Source organism: Notolepis coatsorum, assembly GCF_963971535.1.
Source record: "Notolepis coatsorum genome assembly, chromosome: 19".
NCBI classification, from domain to species: domain Eukaryota; kingdom Metazoa; phylum Chordata; class Actinopteri; order Aulopiformes; family Paralepididae; genus Notolepis; species Notolepis coatsorum.
The window spans coordinates 51452502-51472166 of NC_140183.1; the positions used below are offsets into that span (position 1 = coordinate 51452502).

The 19665-nt window shown below is 43.8% G+C and overlaps 1 protein-coding gene across 1 annotated transcript in view; it reads right to left on the bottom strand.

Moving 5' to 3' along the window:
• rspo1 (R-spondin 1) overlaps nucleotides 1-17054 on the bottom strand; it is a 79445-nt gene extending 62391 nt beyond the window's left edge. The window contains exons 1-2 of the mRNA XM_084336527.1: nucleotides 16746-17054; nucleotides 10709-10900 (exon numbers count right to left, since the gene is read on the bottom strand). Of these exons, the coding sequence (XP_084192653.1) occupies nucleotides 10709-10900; nucleotides 16746-16842 (289 nt within the window). The 5' untranslated portion in view covers nucleotides 16843-17054. The remainder of the gene's footprint in view (nucleotides 1-10708; nucleotides 10901-16745) is intronic.
• Nucleotides 17055-19665: the final 2611 nt, after the last annotated feature.

The following is a 19665-nucleotide window of genomic DNA, read 5'->3' on the forward strand; positions in this document are numbered from 1 at the left end:
ACACTGTCGAACCAAGAAGACACAACGCGTGTTACGGGAGAAATACGCAAAAGGCTGACGCACTTGTACACAGTGATGTTGGATATCAACGACTCTCTGAAGACCATTGCTGCGGGGGCAGCGCAAAATACTAATAAAGACCGTTAACCTGTTTGGCGTTGGTGCCATAATAACAATGCTGGAATATGAATGCCTTTTTTCGTTTCATTCTTTTATTTTTTTTATAATTTTTTTATCTACTTTTTCTCCCCATTTTCTATTTTTCTCCATTCCCCAATTTCGTACTGTTCAATTCTACCCTCCCCTGTCTCGAACGTTGTTGGCCATGCCTCCCACTTGTCGGCTGCAATGTGGACTAAGCCTTGCATCACGTGTCTCCTCCGGTACTCGAGGAGGCAGCCGTCGCATCTTTTCACCTGCACAGCGCAATCTCTCAGCGGCGAGGGTCTGCGTGGGAGGGACACGCCGCCCCCGTCGCTTCCTGATTCTACTGCGCAGGCGCACCAACCGGCATGTAGGAGTCGCTGTCCACAATGTCCGATCCCCACCCACCAGCTTCCCACCCCCTAATACTGCCAATTGTATTAGTATGAACGACCAGCCAAGCTGGTAGCAACGCCGAGAGCTGGGCTCGAACCCAGCATCTCCTGCGTTGGTGGCGAGCGCCTTGCCCACTGCGCCACCTAGCCGCCCACTTCCTTTCATTCTTTTAAAGTTCGATTGACTACCTGGTATAATATGATTTGCATACAATCTATTTTGATGTCGGTATTAGGTAGCCTATATAAATTATATATAATAGCATAGCCTACATTATGTAAGGGATAATGTATAGCTACGAGGTCATTGTCGCAAAATAATTGACCGACACAGAGTTTAAAATACCGAGCCGCCTCGGCGAGGTGTTTTAAACGTCAGTGAAGGTCAATTATTTTGCGACAATGATCGAGTATAGCTATACATTATCCCGCTTATTACATGGCTAACTTACTAACAATATACCTAATTCATTTTACATCGACTCGCAACAGTAACACTGGTTCTGGCTCCGCTGAGTGCTCGTCGCTCCGCCCCCCAGCAGCTTCCCCGGCAGCCGGCAGTTTGCACTGATGTCAGTGGGCTTGATTGCGAACAGCTGCGCACAGCGGTCATTATTGTGGGCTTGATTGCGAACAGCTGCGCACAGCGGTCATTATTGTCCCACAGCGGTCATTATTGTCTGATAACTGACCTCTGACGCGCGCTATTGACCAATCACAAGCAAGCATTTCGGCGAATGTGAAAACGCCATGTAATAAGGAACAGTAACTTGCGGATATATAACGCATGGCACAGACACAAGCCCTGCGAAGCCTGCATACAGTAAACTAACTTGATCGTTAATCTAACTGTTGTCCTTGTATCTTTACGCTTATGAAAACATTAAATAATATGTATAGGCTATAGGCCCTCGTTTGGCCATAATATTAGCCTATTCTCTCAAATGGCTATCCACTGTGGGCTATCTCCTCGCTGACGGACCAGTAGCCTTTATCATATCATATTCCTATGTCTCCAAGGAATCGTGGGGCTCTGGGGAAGAAAGGTTGGGAACCCCTGCTATAGCCTGTATCCTTTATAATGTTATAGGCTATTTTATTTACAGTAGTCTATTTATGATTTGTTTCCATAGCCGGTCTCAGACAGTTATGCATACGAATTAAAGCCACGATTGAAAATAATGTACTTCCTTTCTTGACAATAGCCTATACTATAACAATAATACGAGAGCATACAAGAACAATGGGTCTCATTCCCGAAAATTTTTCAAAGATATATTCTGGAAGACTTATCTTGGAACCACTGAGACATAATCAATGACAAGTTCACTCTGAGTCCTGAACGTGCTGGTAATATGTCTTAAGTGGCTGAAAAGGTCGCACAAATTATATGATCTGATATCTGCTTGGAGAATGGCATTCTGTCTTAAACTCGAAAGCGCGTTCCCGTTCACTTCATTTGCATACAAAACAACGCCTCCAGAGCTCCTTATAAGGCAACTAGTGACGCAGCTGTGTGCAAATGGAATGGCGGAAGTGCTTTGCGAGTCTTGCGAGCCGCATGATTACGAAACCTACCGTCAGTCAGTGCCAATCAGAGAGCGTCTCCGAGAAATGCGGCTAGGTTTCGTAATCACGCTTGCGCGCCATCAAAACTAGATTAGATTAATGTATTGGCATCATATACAGCTCGCGGTACACCTGCCGCAGCGCGCGCGCACACACGCGCGCGCAGTACTGTATATGAATGAATGAATGAAATATAATATATATAGCCTACGGCGGGCGTAATGAATGAACGCAGTATGGCTTATTATTCCATAGGCTACTGTTCATTCGTAGGCGCACACAAGACTTGTTATGGAATATTAATGCAGTCTATTTCCACCGATTAGCTTTAGTTCTTATTTATTTATCCACTGTCATTTCAGTGTTGGTGTATAGGCTATATAGTGTATTTCAATATAAGTTTAATTGATTAATGATATATTCGAAGGAATGCAGGTTTTTAGCTATATCAACCCCCTCCAATGTACAGTAAATGACCAAGTATGGTTTTGTCAATATTCCAATGTACAGTTTTGCTTGTACAGTGTAAGTCTATCCGCCACCCACCCCTCCTACCCAACCTCCTCCAACAGTTTCTACGTCAAATGTACTCTCTTTTCTGGACTCTTTTTGTATCACAAACAGTACTGTATTTGCAAATCTGGTATGTCATAAATGTATAGATGTAGCAGTACTGTCTATCTGTGTCGTGTGTGTCATATTATGTTATGATGAATTGAAAATGGGGGACCCTGATGTAAACAAGACGAAATTCTTTCTCTGGTCTGCATCCCCTTATGTAATTGAGCTGTACTGTACTGTACCCATTCTGCTATCTGTTAATAAAGTTTTCAATCAATCAATCAATCAAACAAAGGTCTGTCCCATTGTATACCAATCAATGGGATACATTGCATGTTGACCTGCATTCTTTCAAATGTATATAATTAATCATTAAAACAGATGTGTAACAAATAAGAAATACAAATTCCACAGAAGACATTAAATAATTATTATTTTCAATCATTTCACAATAATTGCATAATTGTGTTTGAATATCTGAGTAATTAAAGTAATTATACATTTGTCCAAAATAGCTGGTTCAGATATGGTTAAAGGATAACTCCACTATTTTGGGAAATTAGCTTATTTAACATCTTCCCTGGAGTTAGACAAGAAGATGCATACCTTTTTTGTCTCTGTGCGTGCATTTTAGCTTTGGGAATAGATGCTCCGTTAGCATAGCTTAGCTTCATCACTGGAAGTGAGGCAGGACAGTAGCCTTACAGTGCCTTACAGTGTATTGCAAGGTCTGACATTGACCAAACTTGATATGCATGACCTTGGTGGGCTCTAGGTCAACTCCTGAAAAGGGGGTCAATGTCAGACTTTGCAATCAAAAGTTAGGGGGCTAATAACCCTTGCCATAATTTCAGTGCGCCCCTAACTTTTGATTGCAAGGTCTGACATTGACCCCCTTTTCAGGAGTTGATCTAGAGCCCACCAAGGTCATGCATATCAAGTTTGGTCAATGTCAGACCTTGCAATACACTGTAAGGCACTGTAAGGCTACTGTCCTGCCTCACTTCCAGTGATGAAGCTAAGCTATGCTAACGGAGCATCTATTCCCAAAGCTAAAATGCACGCACAGAGACAAAAAAGGTATGCATCTTCTTGTCTAACTCCAGGGAAGATGTTAAATAAGCTAATTTCCCAAAATAGTGGAGTTATCCTTTAAGCCCTGTGATCAGATGAATCCATATTATTTATTTTTCCGACATCAAATGCGTAATTTCTTATCATACAAATATTGTCATATTTATTTTATTTATGATTAAGTAATTAATTCCAAGGAGGCCTGTAGCGTTGACGTGAAGGAATCACTATGAGAACACATTAGTCAATTAGTCAATCAATCATGAGATTTTATCGTGGCTGAGAGCAGATTTAAGAGTGCTCCTCAGCACTCTTAAATCTGCTCTCAGCCACGATCAAGGACTTATTTAATGAATTGAAAACAGCATTTATATTACGTAAAAGCAAACTGGCAATAGAAAAGATCTTCAAAATAATCTAGTTCTCTTAAAACACTAACGCTATTAAATAAAAATATATATACAGTGGAGTTTTTTTGCTTTAATCCCTGAATATTTTGCATGGGTAGATTTACATAAAACTGCTCTATGAGCTCTTGTCTGTATTGCTGTGGCGTTTTGGAGGTGGCTGTTCCACGTCTGACATGGGTCAGGTCTTGGGGGTTCCAGCAGCGGGATGCCATTTCTGATGGCCAGATTATGGAGCACACTGCAAGCCATGACGATGTGGCAAACCTTTTCAGGCTGGTAGGTACACTGCAGCGTGCCCCCTGTGCCAGACAGGCAGAGCCATCGACCCTTGCACGCTCCACGGTGACTCTTGTGCGCGAGTGTGCCCGGTTGTAGATGCGCTCCTGTTGGGGTTGATCAGAGGAGTTATCAGCCATGGCTTCAATAGATAGCCCCGATCCCCTGCATTTAAGTGATATTTTAATTACAGATACCCCAGTAATAACATTACAATTTAATGCGTTCCTCTCGGCCACCGGCAATGACTTACCAGCCAAATGCAACGATAAATAAATAAGATGCATTCATTTGGAAAGACCTATTCCAAATGCTATTTATAGGGTTTGACAATTTAGGGTTTACACTAATGTCGCTATCTTACAATTAACTATAATGAATTACAGGTCTTACCGAACACGCCAGTGTTGAACTATGCACAAAAGCTTATTTCCGTGTGGCAGTCTTCATATTCTACCGCTGGGCGCCAGGTACGCACGGTCTGAGCTGTGCGTAGATATACGCACAATGTCAAGCACACGTTCAAATTGATAAGTCCCACACTTTGCTTAGAAATGATCGTACGAGGGTGGTTAGGTGGCGTAGCGGAGATTGCGTTCGTCACCAACCCCGGAGCTGTGAGCTAGATTCGCCTGTTCGAATCCAGCTCACAGCTCCGGGGGTTGTCACCAGCTTGGCTGGCCGTTCACACTAATACAATTGGCTGTATTAGAGGGTGGGAGAAGCTGGCGGGGTGGGTCCGGGTCGTTGTAAACAGCGACTCCTACAGTTCGGTCGGGGCGCCTGCTAAGCGCGGATAGGACCTGAGTGGGATAGTGTGATCCTTCCACACGCTACGCCCTCTCAGGGAGGATCCGCGCTGCCAGGTGAAAAGAAGTGGTTGATTGGCTGGACGTGTGTCGGAGGAAGCACGTGATAGCCTCCACTCTCCCAGATGATCTGACTGTGGGGGGTAAGTGCGCAGCGACCAGGAAGGGGATTGGGAATTGGCATAGGACTAACATTGGGATGGGAGAAAATCGGAGGAAAATGGAGGGGGCAAAAGATCAAAAAAAAAAAAAAATTATCGTACGCACGTTTACGCACATATCTGTGCGTACGCACCATTGATAAATGACGGCCAAGGTGTACAGTATGACAAACAATCACCTGAACCTGAACCTGATCGGCTGAATCGTCCCTATGGGCCGACCTTTCAGTCACAGTGGAGAATGTAGCCATGTCTCTGTCCCCTGCTGCCAAGAACCAAGGCGTGGTCCTTGACGACCTGGACATCTCTGCTCACATCGCCTCAACAACTAGAACCTGCAGGTTCTTCCTGAACAACGTGAGAAGAATCCGCCACTTCCTGACAAAAGAAGCCAACCAACTCAAGTTCAAGTTCAACGTCATTGTCATGTGTATTAAATATACAATGCAATGTATGAAATGAAATACTTGTGCTCTGGCTCTCTCTGCATTACCACAACATGTACACAATGCATTAATATGTATACATTATATACTGTATAATATTACATATTATACAACAACAATGTGAAGTGCATATGTGTGCGTCAGTTGTTCAGCAACCTGAAATTGAAATAGTTTCTGTAGTTCTGTGGGAAAGGGACGACGCTTATTTCAATGGACATTGACAATGATTGGAATTAATCAATACATATTTTTATGAATAGGTTCACTATGGCATGTTGTAAACAGGTGCCAGATAGTTGAATACCAGAAAACCTAGTATTGCCCTCTTGCACTCAAAAGGTGTAACTTCATACTGTATTTCAATGGGGAATGGAGGAAATTCATTCAAATAAAACACTTGTTGTTGACCTATTTGAAAAGTATTCTAGAATCCAGGTCCCTGGCCTGCTGCCAGCCTATGTGCAACGTTTCATCCAAATCTGCCCTGTAGTTTACAAGATATAGCTACAGACAAACACACAGAGGGACACACACAAGCAACCAAAGGAATGCATCATCTCTCAACATGCCTCGCCTGGTAGATATAATAACTTATGAGCACTAGGGCACTAAGACCTGGCAGGCACCGGAATATCAAGAAAGCCTGAATCAAGTTGCAATGAAGTACAGTCGTTGGCGGAATAGTTTGTTGCATCTAGCGAAGCCCAGAAGCACTCTCATATTAGCCCTCTCCCTCATGCTTCTTAAAAAGAACCTTTTCCATAATAAATAATAGCAGGTAGCCTATTGAAGGAAAGCCAAGATCCGGATTAATCCAGTTCTGTTTCTCCACCATCCTCTCTGACTCTGGCAGTGGCCATGAAATGCAAGCCACAGGTAAGCTAATATTAACTAGCAGCTACGCTGTGTCTTCTTTGAAATGTTGTTATATTCCGATTTTGTATTTTGTAGTGAGTAACAAGGTGTCTAATTTTAATGAAGTGGAGTAAAAGTATATTTTGCTATTTTTAATGTAGTGTAGCCTAAGTTAAAGTAAATAAAAACTCAAGTAAATTATACTCTCAAAAACGAGTACTTTTACTTTGGTACTTTACACCACCGGCTTCTGGTTTGGATAGGTGCGAGTAGTCCGTACTGGGATACAGTTATCCACACAGAACAGCCAGTGACCAATTCAGCATACTCATCCAAACTGGAGGCTGAATTCTTCAAATGTACTGTTGATTCAAAACATCCCTGATGTTTTCGTGTTCCGTAGTCCAGTACAGTACTGTCCTCACAGTGGGCTGTGCACACTTCACTTTCTGCTTGTAGGCAGGAAGCAAGAGCACTGACAGATGGTCGGATTTCCCAAAGTGAGGTCGTGGTGGCAATAGACCTGTAAGCTGCCTTGATCGTGGAGTAACAGTGGTAGAGAATCGTATTGCTTAGCAGTTGACATGTTGGTAAAATGTTGGTAGCACAGATTTCAGGTTACAGTGGTTGAAGTCCCCTGCCACAATTGAAATGACCTCAGGGTGCAAGTTCTCCTGCCTGCTAATGGCTCCATACAGTTCCCCCAGCGCTGCTACAGCATTAGCTTGCTTGTCTATATATAGACAGCCGTTAACAACATGCAGGGGAATTCCCTTGGGAGATAGAATGCTTTGCACCTCAGTGTGAGTTGTTCAAACACTGGCAAACAGGTCTGAGAGACTATTTCCACGTCAGTGCACCATGAATGAATCATTGTTAATAAAGACGCATACACCACCTCCCTTTACCTTGCCAGTAATCGCCATGGAGCGGTCCATGCAGTGCACAGAAAAAACGTCCGGTTGTATAGCCCTATCAGGTCTATTAGGGCCCTGTCAAGTAAAGCAGAACACACAACAGTCCTTCATGTCCCTTTGAGAGCTGACAAACAACAAGGCAAGAGCAGCTTGTAGCGAGTCGCCATAGTACGACGCCATCTTGGATCTCCTTTCTGCAATCTCCTTGTGCAATCAACAGTCAAACAAATGTCACGCCTCGATTACTGCAATGCTCTGCAAGCTACCGGCGTATGGTACCAAGTCACTACAACTCGTTCAGAACGCATCAGCCCACCTGATCTCCAACCTACCAAAGTTGGCCCATGTCACCAGTCAAAGGGCTGCACTGGCTTTCCGTTGCCACATGAATCCGCTTTAAGGTTCTTGACCTGGCATCCCTGCAATAAAGGAAACAGCTCCCTCCTACCTCCGGTCAATGGTCTCTAACTACACACTCTCCAGAACCTGTACGCTGGGATTGTTATTGAAACAAAGCAAGCTATTCTCTCCTGGTTCTGCAGGAACCCAACTTCCCACCACAGTCAGGACACCTGAAACTCGCTATGTCTTCCACCGCTGACTAAAACACACTTATTCAATCAATATCTGGATAAAAAGATATATAAAAAAAAGCTAACCTGTGTTATTGTCTATACGACTATGCACTATACTACTACTATGCACTCGAGTTTGGCAACTGTTAGACAAACAATACTACTTACACTTGATCACCAGAGGTGAACCCTCTTGTTGGGCTTTGTTGCACACAATTTGTAAGTCACTTTGGATAAAAGCATTAGATAAATGACTAAATGTAAGTAAAATGCTTGAATCAGCTGATCTAGCCAGATAACGTTAGCAGGTTAGCTGGTGTAATTCCCTGGAAGTGTTGTGAACCTTCACTGCTGTGATTTGATTTATGAATATAAAACTATTCTGTGGACAAACATCTAGTCTTTCATCAAGATTGAGCAAGCGCATTGGAGAGGTTTGGAATGGTAGTATTTGTTCAGTTTGACATAATCACCCACCAACATTAGCAGCTTGATACTTGGGTAAACAAGTGACAGGTGGTTGTCAAGCAATTACCAAGGTAGTGCAGTGGTGCAGTGTGTGTGTGTGTGTGTGTGTGTGTGTGTGTGTGTGTGTGTGTGTGTGTGTGTGTGTGTGTGTGTGTGTGTGTGTGTGTGTGTGTGTGTGTGTGTGTGTGTGTGTGTGTGTGTGTGTGTGTGTGCGTGTGTGTGTAGGTGTGTGTGTGTGTGTGTGTGTGTGTGTGTGTGTGTGTGTGTGTGTGTGTGTGTCTGGTGTTGGTTCTTCACGGTCTGCATACAAAACGCTACCTCAGTGACATCAGTCAGTCAGGCACCTTTCCTGGCAGGTCCAGCAAACATTCCCTTTTTGTGTGTAAAACATTTATCTGCAAGTACCTGCAGAGCTCAGATACATGCAGTAAAAGTAAACCTTTTTTCAAAACTGTGGTTAAAGGGAAAATCCACTCTGAAATAGAAATCACATGTTCTTTTTATAATTTTGTACAGCTCAATTTTCAATCTGTGAATTATGAGCTAAACTAATCTAAACACAAGACTATAGTGATGATGTCATCAACAGATGAATTCCAAAAAATCCTCCAAGATTAGGGTGACCATATTTTCAAACCCCCAAACCGTGACCCTTAATATGTACAGCATGTTCATGCACACGCTTATGCTTATACGCTTACACAGCATTTTCATTGCTGGGTGCTTAGTGAAGGAAGCAGTATGCCTCCTGGAGCTCTGAAGACAGACTTTCTCTTCGGCGTGATACTTATTATCATACTATATATCATATTATAATTATATTTTTAATTGTGGTGAAAACTGAGACAATTTGGTAGTAAATGTTGAAAACTGGGATATTTGACTGTTTTACAGATATGTGTCAGGACTCTGGACACGAAGCTTGAAGCCATCTGGTCACCGTATCCAAAATACCAAATTAAGACACAGGACATTTAGAAAAGTTACTTAAATACATACTGTGATTTGGTATCAATAACTTTTTTAATCCAATTTCTGCAAGAATTTGTCTTTTCTCCTGAAAAGGGCTCAGAAAACCCAACTTATGGTCAATGTATCTAACTAGACCTATGTCCTCTGAATGGCCTACAGTAGGTTGCTAGACCGGACAGTTTCACAAGGCTGTGAATATCCTAGAGGTCACAATAGGTCATTTTATACAGGGAGGTCAAGTTTCAACAAAAATGGTGTGACTACATTGAAATTACCATTATTGGACTCATCATAACATCATATCACATGAATACAATTGGATCCCCAAGAGTCTCAGATTTACAGTCATACCCAATTCATGCAACTCCAAGACAATTGATCACAGTATGCAAAAACAGTCATTATGTCATTTGTATAACCTATTTGTACTGCAAAAATTGCATCGGAATAGGGATGGATGTAAAGGGGGTTCCATTGAGCCCATTCATTTTGATATCTTGAGGTCAGAGGTCAAGGGACCCCTTTTAAAATGGCCATGTCCATTCTTCCTTGAGTTTGGAGCAATATCTACCCCAATATCTCTTCACTGGTGAGCTAGCATGACAAGGCTGATATCTACAGATTCCTCATGAACTATAGAGTATGATATGATACCATAAAATGGACCCGCCTGCCGGGTCTGTTGGGCTTGGTCTTCAATAAGGATGTCCTACTACACGAGAACATTAATTTGCCGAAGAACAATAATCTGGGAAATAATCCCAGCATTCTCAACAATGTAAATGGTAAATGGTAAATGGTGCATTTATATAGTGCTTTTATCCAAAGCACTTTACAATTTGTTCCTCACATTCACCCACCAACGGTGGAGGCAACCATGCAAGGTGTCAACCTGCTCATCGGGAGCAATTAGGGGTTAAATGTCTTCCTCAAGGACACTTCGACACGCTGCCCGGGAGGAGTGGGAATCAAACTGGGAACATCTGGATTACCAGACGACTGCTCTACCTCCCGAGCCACTGTCGCCCCCCCCACCCCCTGGGATACGATGATCACAGAAACGAAGGTCAACTCACGGGTGCATCTGTTGGTTTCTGGGTTCCTCATGCCGAAGTATCCCATGGGGCAGGAGGCGAGGCACACGCCTATCTGCCGGATGTCATTGCGCTCCAAGAAGATGAAGAGCTTGGGCTTACACTTCACACAGCCGTTGTACTCAGAGCAGCGCTCGCAGCCTTTGGGGCAAGATGGCGGCCCCTCAGTGCTAACTGTGGAAAACAAAGGCAGAAAAGGGAGGTGGGGTTGTAAAGGTGGGGTTGTAAAGGTGTGGTATGTCAGGGGAGAACATAAACATTACCATACAGAACAGCAAGGGGTACCATCAACATAAATTGATCATCTTCAGCCTGATATTAAGTTCACTGAGAAAAGATCCGCCTGTCAGAGTCTGCATTGCCTGGAGAACAACATCAGGATACACATATAGTTTGCAGGCGGTGCTGCACATGGTCATAAACCTGGCAGAGGCTTTATCGCCTACACTAGCAGGGGTTAATGTTTGCAGCTTAATTTAACCACGAAACCAAGCCAAACATCTTTGTCGGAACAATTACTCACTGTTTACTGAAACTGCTTGCTGGAGATCCCAAACAGATTTTCAGGTCAGAGAAGCCCTGGTGTTCAGGCCTGACGGCCCGCCAAAGCCCATTCAAAATCAAGCACTGACATCACACAGAGGGGCCCCCTGGCCAGTAGTGATGCGGGCATGAGGAACTAGCCAATTACATTGGGAGGGCAATCCCTCTCCTTATGCTTCTGTATGTCGCTGCAATGCAGCCCAAGAGACATTCTAAGCATCAGTCTGCTGCAGAACAACTCACTGACCCAAAAAACTCTGGAAAACCATTTACGCTTAACCACAATGTAAGCCCGGTATCATACTTTATATCCCAATTCCCCCATCTTCCAGAACATCATAGAGTGCTGCATGCATAGCCAGTAATCTAAATTATTGCTTGGAAAAGCGTGTCAAAGTGCACATCCTGTTTCGATGGGGCCATTCGGTGCAGAAACTGAAGTCATCGCCACTGATTTACAGTCCTGCACGGTATCAGCTCTAATACACACTCCCAGAGCAACCCTTCTGCCTGCCTGTCTGCCAGTGATAAGTTAGATGGTAAAAGCGTTAAAATGTTCTTCCATGAATCACTTACACCATGTCTGAATCACGGTAACCTCAGATGTAGCGGAGCAGCAATTACAGATACAGATCTTATCACTGCACTAATAATGATAAAAGTAATAATAATCCTGGTAGTGTCTACTATTTATCCACCAGTGGAGGGGAGGCTGTGAAGTTGGGAATGATGTGTTGCAACGGTTTGTAACCACAGATAGAAAATAAGAGAAAGTTCATGTGGTACAATGCTGGCTCTGATTACATCCCTGTGAAGTTGGCAGGCTTAAAGAAACACGCCAACCTTTTGGGAAATTAGCTTATTCGCCATCTACCCTGGAGTTAGACAAGCAGATACATACCCTTTTCTTCTCTGTGCATGCATTAGGCTTAGGGAACAGCTGCACCGTTAGCCTAGCTTAGCGTCATTCACTGGAAGTAGGTGTGCCAGTGTAGCCTAGTTCCCAACAGTCACGAAATACACTCCAAATACAACTCCAAAACGTTCCTGTAAACATGTTGTGAGCTGTGTATTTACCACGTGGAGAAATACAAAATAAATGTTCGTTTTCTAAGCAGATATATACTCTGAATAATTTTTAGCCAAACCACTGCTGCCTGTGTGCAGTGATTGCATCACCTCAAAAGCCCTGTTGTTTTTTGAAACCCATAAGTGCACCATGTTGATCAACCTGTAACACGTTTTGTGCGGCGCTCAGATAAATGGACAAAAAAAATTGAATTACTCCAAGTACAAGTACCTCAAAACTGTAGTTAAGGGGAAAGTCTACCTTAAAATAAATCACATGTTATTTCTATAATATTGTACAGCTCAGTTTTCGATTTGTGAAAGCTATAGGCTAAACCAGTGGTGGCTGGTCCATAGAGGGCACTATGGCGCCCCCCCCCCCCCCCCCCCCCTGGTGGAGAGAGAAAAAGAAGGAAGAAATTGTTGTTTTGGATTTTAGATTTTGACCCCTAAAAATATAATAACCATTTATAAAATAAATAATAATTACTCATTTTAAGTATGTTTGTGTTTAAAATACACAATAACGTGTAATATATCAAATATAAATCATTGTTTGTGCGTCCTATTCATCCCCCTCTCTCTTCTCAAGCACTAGAAATCAGCGCCAGTGTCAGTGTGCAACTCAGCCAATTGAAAAATGCACAGGGCAACATTTTAGCAACTAAGAAACTAGAATTTAGCAACAAAATTTTATCCAATCAGCATCTTCAAATCATGCCTGTGGGCGCTTTTCTCTAGCGCCTGGCTGAGCGTGGCATGCGTGTGACATCACGTCCACCAGGAAAATCCCATACACTCCTCCGCTCGGCTACTAGTTGTTGTCATAGATATATAGTTGTCGGAAATTGATAATAATCACAAGATACTGTACATTCAGACAGTGTTGGACTTGGATCTAACTAAAGGGATTTATATGGACACGTTTATGGAAAGTTCAAGACAGCTTTTTCTTTAAAGTGGATTAAGGCTTGTGGACATACACAGCTGAATGTGGACATAAACAACAACTTAACAAGGCTGTATGCTCGAGTCGACGGTAAGCAAGCGAAAAATATGCTTCAGTATGCTTCAACATTTGAGTTAAACAGAAGTCATCACTTGTTATCTTATAGATAGATCGAGGGCGAGCCGATCGTTAGGTAGCCAGCTAATTTTCTCTCCTTTCCACACCTCCACGGCTCCACCACACAACAGTAGCGAGCTAACACTAATGCTATATAATCAGGACAAAACATGGTATAACGTCGCCCAAAAGAGTTCCCTAAAACATTCCGATCAGTTCATGAGCTGAAGGAAAACTACATATAAGTTAGCTACTTAGTCAACACCCTTGGAAATTATGAATTTGGAAGTTGTCTGGTTGATTTAACAACTGAGCTAACGTTAGCTATATGTTCCATCCGAAATCCGAATTTCATGGATATATCCTTGGGTAAAATAGTTAGTTTATTAACGTTTATTCAACATAATAATAATAACAATACATTTAATTTGTAGTGCACTTTACATTTGGAACCAAATCTCACTTGATGACATGACAGTCAAGATGCTCTGATTTCCAGGTCAGGAAGACAGTTGCCTCTGGCTATAGATATTGACTGAGCTGTCCGGAGATCAGTGGAGTAACACAACGTGCATTCTGTTTTAGGGTGGATCAGGCTGTCTCCCCCGTTCCCCCCATGTCTCATGTTCCTTTGTTTTTGTTTCTTTGTTGTTTTGTTTTGTTTCTTTGCTTTCGCCTCTTTGTTTGTACCCCTGCTCCCGACTACTGTCAGCGACTTCGGGTTATTGAGAAGCGCTATATAAATTAAATGAATTATATTATTATTATTATTATTATCTCCACTTCAAGTACAGCACTACTTGAGGAACAGTGCTTTGATACGTTCCACTCAGGGGCGTAACTTACGCCGGGGACATCGGAAAGTGTCCCCGGCATGTTTTCAGAATGCAGTTATTGTACCCCCCACGTTTTACCGTCCAAATACATGGATAATAAACGGACGACCGCGGCGACCGCACGGCCAGCACTAGGACCACACACAGAAAATTGCTGATTGTCTCTGAGCTGAGTCTCTGACTACCTGTCCTATTATTATGCAAAGAGCAGTAGATGGGGGTCGCATTCTTGCCCTGCACGGGCCAAGTACCCACTCGCTACAGTATAGTCTTTGCATAATAATAGCTCGGGTCGTCAGCCGAGCCGAGGTGTGTTTCCTGTTTGTTTCTCTTGATAATAATCGTGGTTCATAAGACATGACAAATGCGTGTTTACAGAGTCCATCAGCAAGACATAATCATTTGCAAGATTTTCAAACAAGATACAAACTCATTGCAAATCAAATGCCCACCCTACTGATCTGTTCATGTGTTATAATAATAATAATAATAATACATTCGATTTATAATGCGAGCACCTGCATTACAATCAAATGACTGATCTGTTATGTGTTATGCACCCGAGTCTCGAGTGGCACTTTATAATAGAAAAAAGACAGTGCAAACATGTATATGTCGCTTACAGTTTATTATGCCTATGCAGCTCGTTTATTTTGACAGAGTTAAACATTTTTCACTAATATCATTATATTAAATTAGCGGACGTGCAGCTGGAAAAGCCCTGGCTCCACGATGACCACCTCTTACAAGAGGCGCCACCGCCTGGGAAAATGCATATTGCACACCTGGTATTAGAAGAAAAAAAATTCCAAGGGGGGGCGCCCCCCCCCCCCCCCCCCCCCCCCCCCCCCCCCCCCCCCCCCCCCCCTGCTACGTCACTGACCACGCCCCCTAATATGTCCCCCCCCACCGCTAGGAACAAAGTTACGCCACTGGTTCCACTGCTGAGCGTGAGGAGGAGCAATATCTGCTCCTCTCCCCCCTCTGGAGAAGATGGGTCTCGGTTTGATCTCTGCATTCCAGCCTATTATTCCTCTGACTACTGAGAGATGACACACAAAGCCCACAGAAGAGGGAAAACCACTCTCGGGACTCTCTGGGCTGGGCGAATCTCGCTGAAGAGCTATTTTGTTGACCGAGACGGACAAGTGAGGAAAAACACAGGATCTGATTAGAATGATTTGCTCTGTCCCTCGACACCGTCGACAATCTCCCCTTCCTTCAAACCTTTTTCGAAGTTGCAAAATCAGAGTGAAGGAGTTCATACTGCAGACTCCATCCAAAAACTGGAGGGGAAAAGTCCAGGGGTAAAGTAGCCGCGACTCTCTAGAGGGCGCTCATGTATGTACTGTTCCACATGACCCAACTGCTTCTGCTCTCCCTACATTAGGACACAAGGCTGTCCATATTATATAGGGACACTGTCCATCCATGAATATAAGTATATGAGAACATCATTAGTATTTCTATGACACAGGCAACACTTATTGTGTTGACTAATGCTGCGTTGCCCCGGTTTCAATAAAACAAAATTTGTTGTTGTGGCCAGTCCGGGGGGTTTAGTAGAAAACTCTGACCTTTTGGCTGCTTCTTTGTGGGTGGGAACCAAGGACACTATAAAAGAAGGAAGGGTCATCACGTCAGAATGATAGCATTCTATGCTCTGCTTTGTGTCAGACTTTGGTGCAAGTTCTATTGAAGCCTGTATTAAAATTCTAAATATACAATCTGAGGAAATATACATCAACCAATATGTCAAACGTTAGTTAATTAACAAAGAGGAGATGGTGATCCCATTCATCTAAATGTCGGCCAAACTGAAGATTTCACACGCTACATGGTGGCGTGATGACCCTTCCTTCTTTTATAGTTTCCTTGGCGGGAACCAGGCTGGCATACCCTGAAAGCTCCTTGTGTGTACAGAAGGCACTATCGCAAAGCCAACAGTGAGACTAGTGCTGAGATTTCCCCCAACACTTATGCCCAGAGGTAGACCAGAAGTTAGAACTGTGTCTCTGTGGTTGTGTGAGACAGAATTGCTTGCAACAATGCAGGCAACAGGTTCAAGCTGAGAGCTAAAGAGCCACGCATCCCACTGTGTGCCCACATAGCCTTACATAGAAATAGCTGTGGCTGGCTCTGAGGGTGAATCTACAGAGGAACACCCGCACTATAAACATTCTTAATACCCATAAAAGCTTAACATAAACCAAGAGAGGCATAATCATAAAAAGAAAGAGGAAGAAAGACGTGGCAGGGGAAACCTGACGCTCCTATAACCCCACCTTAGCAAAACAAAATAAGAATGATGGGGGAAAATAAACAGTATGTAATTTTTACTGTGGCCATTAAATGTTTATAAGACATCCACCACTGTGACTTAGACCACAGAAATGACTGGCTGACACGACAGGCTTCGGGGGGGGGGGGGGGGATGAGATAACAAGATTATGAGAGAGGAAAGTGAAGGAGAGGGAGAGAATGCAGGGGAATATGCAGGACTCACTCCGTCTCTGTCTCCTCGTCTTGGAGAGCTTGAGAACGTCGCCGTGACCCATGGAGCTGAGGAAGACCATTGCCAGCGCCACCAGTCTCAGCTGCATAGTCCCTGCTGCCTGCTCGGCCACCCGGGGTCCCCCCCTTGCAGCCAGACAGATCAGGCAGGGCAGGGGGGCCCCCTTTTCCCTCTGTGACAGGTGGATTCCTCTGCTGGGCTGCTGGGATGGCTGCTGATCCCTCCTCCTCTCTGTCGCTGTGCTCCTTGGCTACTGCTCCCTTTGTGTCGCTCTCCCTCTATTTTTCCGTCGTCTGTATCTCTCGCTGTCTCTCTCTCTCTCTACTGACTCTTGTGTCCGCAGCTCCCTGTGGCTGGGGGGGATGCTGTGATGCCCGGGGCACAGCAACCCATTGCACTGCTGCTGCCGCTGCAGCTGGTGGTAGCAGTAGTAGTAGTAGTAGTAGTAGTAGTAGTAGTAGTAGTAGTAGTAGTAGTAGTAGTAGTAGTAGCAGTAGCAGTAGTAGTAGTAGTAGTAGTAGTAGTAGTAGTAGTAGTAGTAGTAGTAGTAGTAGTAGTAGTAGTAGTAGTAGTAGTAGTAGTAGTAGTAGTGGTAGTAGTAGTAGTGGTAGTGGTGGTGGAGGTGGTGGTGGCAGAGGGAGTGGAGGATGAGGGTGAGGGGATGGAGGAGGAGGTGGAGGGGCTGTGTGGATGATGTGCAGAGCAGCGGAGGATGGGGGTGAGGGGATGGAGGAGGAGGTGGAGGGGCTGTGTGGATGATGTGCAGAGCAGCGGAGGATGGGGGTGAGGGGATGGAGGAGGAGGAGGAGAGAGGAGAATGTGGCACTTCTGACGGTTCAACCCATGAAGCTCCCGGCAGGCCGTCGGGGGGGCAGGCAGCCCACAGTTGGGAGAGTGCCAGGGAGAGTTTGCTGTGAGCGAATGCCTGAGCCCAGGAGCATGTGTCTTATTAAAGATGCTCCGAGGAGGTGCAAGAGAGGAGGGCCAGGAGAGAGGGGGAGCAGATGAAGAAAATAAAAACACCTAATGGAGACAGGTTCTGGACTCCCTATGTGTGACAACACATCCGCCTGTGCCAGGACCTGCTGTGGAGAGAGAGCGAGAGAGAGAGAGAGAGAGAGAGAGAGAGAGAGAGAGAGAGAGAGAGAGAGAGAGAGAGGAGAGAGAGAGAGAGAGAGAGAGAGAGAGAGAGAGAGAGAGAGAGGGAGGGAGATTTGTAGGTAAATATAGGGTAGAAGGCAATAGGGCAGGAAAAAAACAATGAGACATAAATTGAATTGAAATGAGACTTGAATTGAAACACCATGCCATTTATTTAGCATAACAAAAGGAAATCCGCATCTCGGCAGTAAGTATGAAACCAATACCAAACTGGTAATGATATTATATTAATGCCAAATATTGAAGCCTACTGTGATTTAATTTTTTGGTGCTGAAACAAGCAACATTTTCTGAGCAGATCAGCTAGGGTGTGCTATGTACCACAAACATTACTCAATAATATATTTATAGCATAATAAAAAGCTATTTTTCAACATCGTGACAACCTCTGACGTTTTGAAGGAGTGAACTCAAGGCCGGTTCATTCAAAACATCAGCCACAAAGTCGAATTTGGGTCACGAATTGAGCATGTTTGTTCTTATGCAAACTAATGAAAGCTCAGCGCAAGCCAACTCTCCCAGCAAAATGCAAAACACACGTGGACTGAGGGGACATGTATTTGGTGCTGAGATCTCTTCAGATTGTGTCAAACTTGGCCTGTATACAGCTTGTGTGTGAAGAGGACATGCAGGACATGTTGAGAGCAACGGGAGGTCGTCCCTCGCAGCTCAAAAAAGAAAAACAGGGCCATATTTGGTTGTTGAGCTGGTCGTGGCTCTGATTCACACTAAAAGACAATGCCATTTGGTACTTATTTCATTCCAACAGGCATCGTCATGTTCCTCGTTACAAGGATGATTTAAGAAGGGCAACGAATTGCATTATCTTTTTGGAAGCAGTCATCCAAAGAAATGTTTTGACCCCTAAACTGAAACGCATTGAATGGCTGCAGGCATCCAGATGCAGACAAAGGACTGGAATGACAAACAACAACACCAACAACAACAACAACAACAACAACAACAACAACAACAACAACAACAACAACAACAACAACAACAACGGCCATGTCCTTGTGTCAAAAAATAAATAAAGAGGGTTCATATTGAATCCGGGTCAATTAGAGTGCCGATGATGTCGACCAGGCAGCCTCTATCTCATGTGAGGATCTAGGGGCGGATTTAGGATTGTAGGAGATCCGGGCTTATCATCGTATTTTTTCGGGAGGCCGGTAAGGAGTGCATTACAGTAGTCGAGTTGGCTTGAGATAAAGGCATGGATCTGGTTTTCAGCGTCCTTTTGATTTATAAATGGCCGTACTTTAGCTATGTTTCTAAGGTGGAAGAATTAAGTTTTTGTCAACTTGTTGATTGTGATTTAAAGCTTAGGTCTGAGTCTACCATAACACCAAGACTTAACTCACTCAAATACAGTTAGCAGCTGGATAGACCACAGATGGAAATTAGCTTCTGCTAAATCTGGTGCAAACATATTTTCATGTAACAATGATGAATTGTAAAAAAAAAAAAAAAAAAAAAAAAAAAAAAATATTTTTTAAATAGATTCGGGGCTTTTCAGAATACATCCGGGGCTTGAGCCCAGGTAGCCACCCCCTAGCTCCGCCCCTACGGTGTATGTATGTCGGAGTTGAAAATTGGGAGAAGAGGGGCCCCTTTGTACAATAATGTCTTGCTATTGTGAAACATTATTAATGCGAGCTGGGACACTGTTTAATTACAGCCTCTCATCCATCATCCATGATATGAGAATAATATAGTCCACCAAGGGGATGCTAGCAAAGTGGAGGGG